Genomic DNA, 1,678 nt, shown 5'->3' on the forward strand with positions numbered 1-1,678 from the left:
AGTGGTTAACTTTGGGTATGCAGGCAGCTTTTGATATACTGGTTATGTTCCACTTACTCACTTGGATTTTTATATATACACTTAAAATATACAAAACTGTCTGCATATGTGTTATGCTAAGTTGAAAAAATAAGAAAATTTGTGCAAGTAGAAATATGCTATAATAAAATTCGGACCACCTTTTGCCTCACTACATCTGAAAGAGCAAGATGGGTCACCAGCAGCTCTACTGGAGCCATCTGAGGAAATCTGGCCAGGGTTCTCATGGTTGCCATGTCTGTTCAAACGGCACAGTCTGGTCCAGAAAAATGTGCCTCAATATGTGCCACCAGTGTTTCTGTCAGTATGGGAAAGATACAGGCTTCATTAAGGTGGATTAAGTGAACTTCCTTGAATGTGTCATCCGAGATACCTACCTCAACTGCAGATATCCCATATACCTACCTTAATGCTAATTCATTGTACATAAAATTAAAACACTTCAATTATGAAATAAATAAATAAAACTTGGACCTATAAACCAAACATCTATTCTCCCCCTCCATCTTCCTGCAATTAGTTCAGCAACATTCATTGATTTCAAAAATATGAGGTAAAGGGAGGATCAAATGAATGTAGAGACAACAGAAAATTAGCTTTGTGTTTCAAATTAGATTTTTACACTTAAGTCAGGGACAATGAAAGACTTCATGTTCAAGTCTCTCATTTTAAAGAATCAAAGACTAAGATTTGAAAGACTTCAAGCTTAAGATGTTTGCCATAGAAAAGAAATAGGAACAAGAACAGAGAAGAACTGCTCCTCCTTGCCCCTGGAGTCTTGTTAAAGATTGCCTATAGTGTGTGCCTTTCTGATGGGGTTAAGCTCAATGAAACCCATAAAGAAATCCACTATATGAGAATGATGAACTCATAAGGCTTATGCAACCCTCCCCAGCTAAGGGTCTTAGGACCAACCCAAAAAGAATTTTGGAGAGAATTTCAGTTTGCATTATTCCCTACCTTCATCTGAATATTTGTAAAGAACTATCTGATAAAGAGCAAGCGAACCTGAAAAATACCTGGTGCTTGAAATAATCTAAATTACCTAGGTGACTAGAAGGTTCATGGGTCTAAACACTTCTCATCAGATGCAACAAAGGTAGAAGCTTATGATTAATAACAAGATGAGGTAAAGTGTGTTTCTGAAAACACTTGCAGATGAATGGACCAAGTAAGCTCCTACTACCTATTCCCCACCCAAATCTGGATGCTACATAAGACACTATGTCACCTGGAATTTAGAAGTCATAGGGGGAATAATATGTAGAAGACACATATGACTCTATATTTATTAGGCTAAAACAGCACTTGAATGAAAAATTATTCAATTCATTGACATTATCTCAAGTGATTAAATTATGTTACTGGAGCCAGAAGATTAGAACATGAGATGATACTTTAAGTTTGTTTTTTAGAAAAATAAATTTGTAACCTTAAACACATCAGTTTTAATTATGAAATTTTATCTGGCTCATAGTTAAATAATGAATATCTGTTAAGTATCTTCTACTTAGTCAGGGGACGCCTATAGGCAGAAAAACTCAAAGGCTCAATGATTAATAGAATCCAGTGATTTTTAAAAGGAACTAAGGCTAGATTATTACCCTACCATCATCCATACATTTCACAAAGGTGTTAT

The 1,678-nt window shown here is 35.5% G+C and overlaps 1 protein-coding gene across 1 annotated transcript; it reads left to right on the top strand.

Moving 5' to 3' along the window:
* The first annotated feature begins 209 nt into the window (after positions 1–209).
* LOC118009133 (40S ribosomal protein S29-like) lies at positions 210–380 on the top strand. Its single transcript, XM_035002941.1, has one exon. It carries the CDS (start codon positions 210–212, stop codon positions 378–380), a length of 171 nt encoding a protein of 56 aa, XP_034858832.1.
* Positions 381–1,678: the final 1,298 nt, after the last annotated feature.

This window comes from Mirounga leonina, unplaced genomic scaffold (genome assembly GCF_011800145.1).
Source record: "Mirounga leonina isolate KUSES-001 unplaced genomic scaffold, KU_Mleo_1.0 Mir_127, whole genome shotgun sequence".
In the NCBI taxonomy this organism is placed as follows: Eukaryota; Metazoa; Chordata; class Mammalia; order Carnivora; family Phocidae; genus Mirounga; species Mirounga leonina.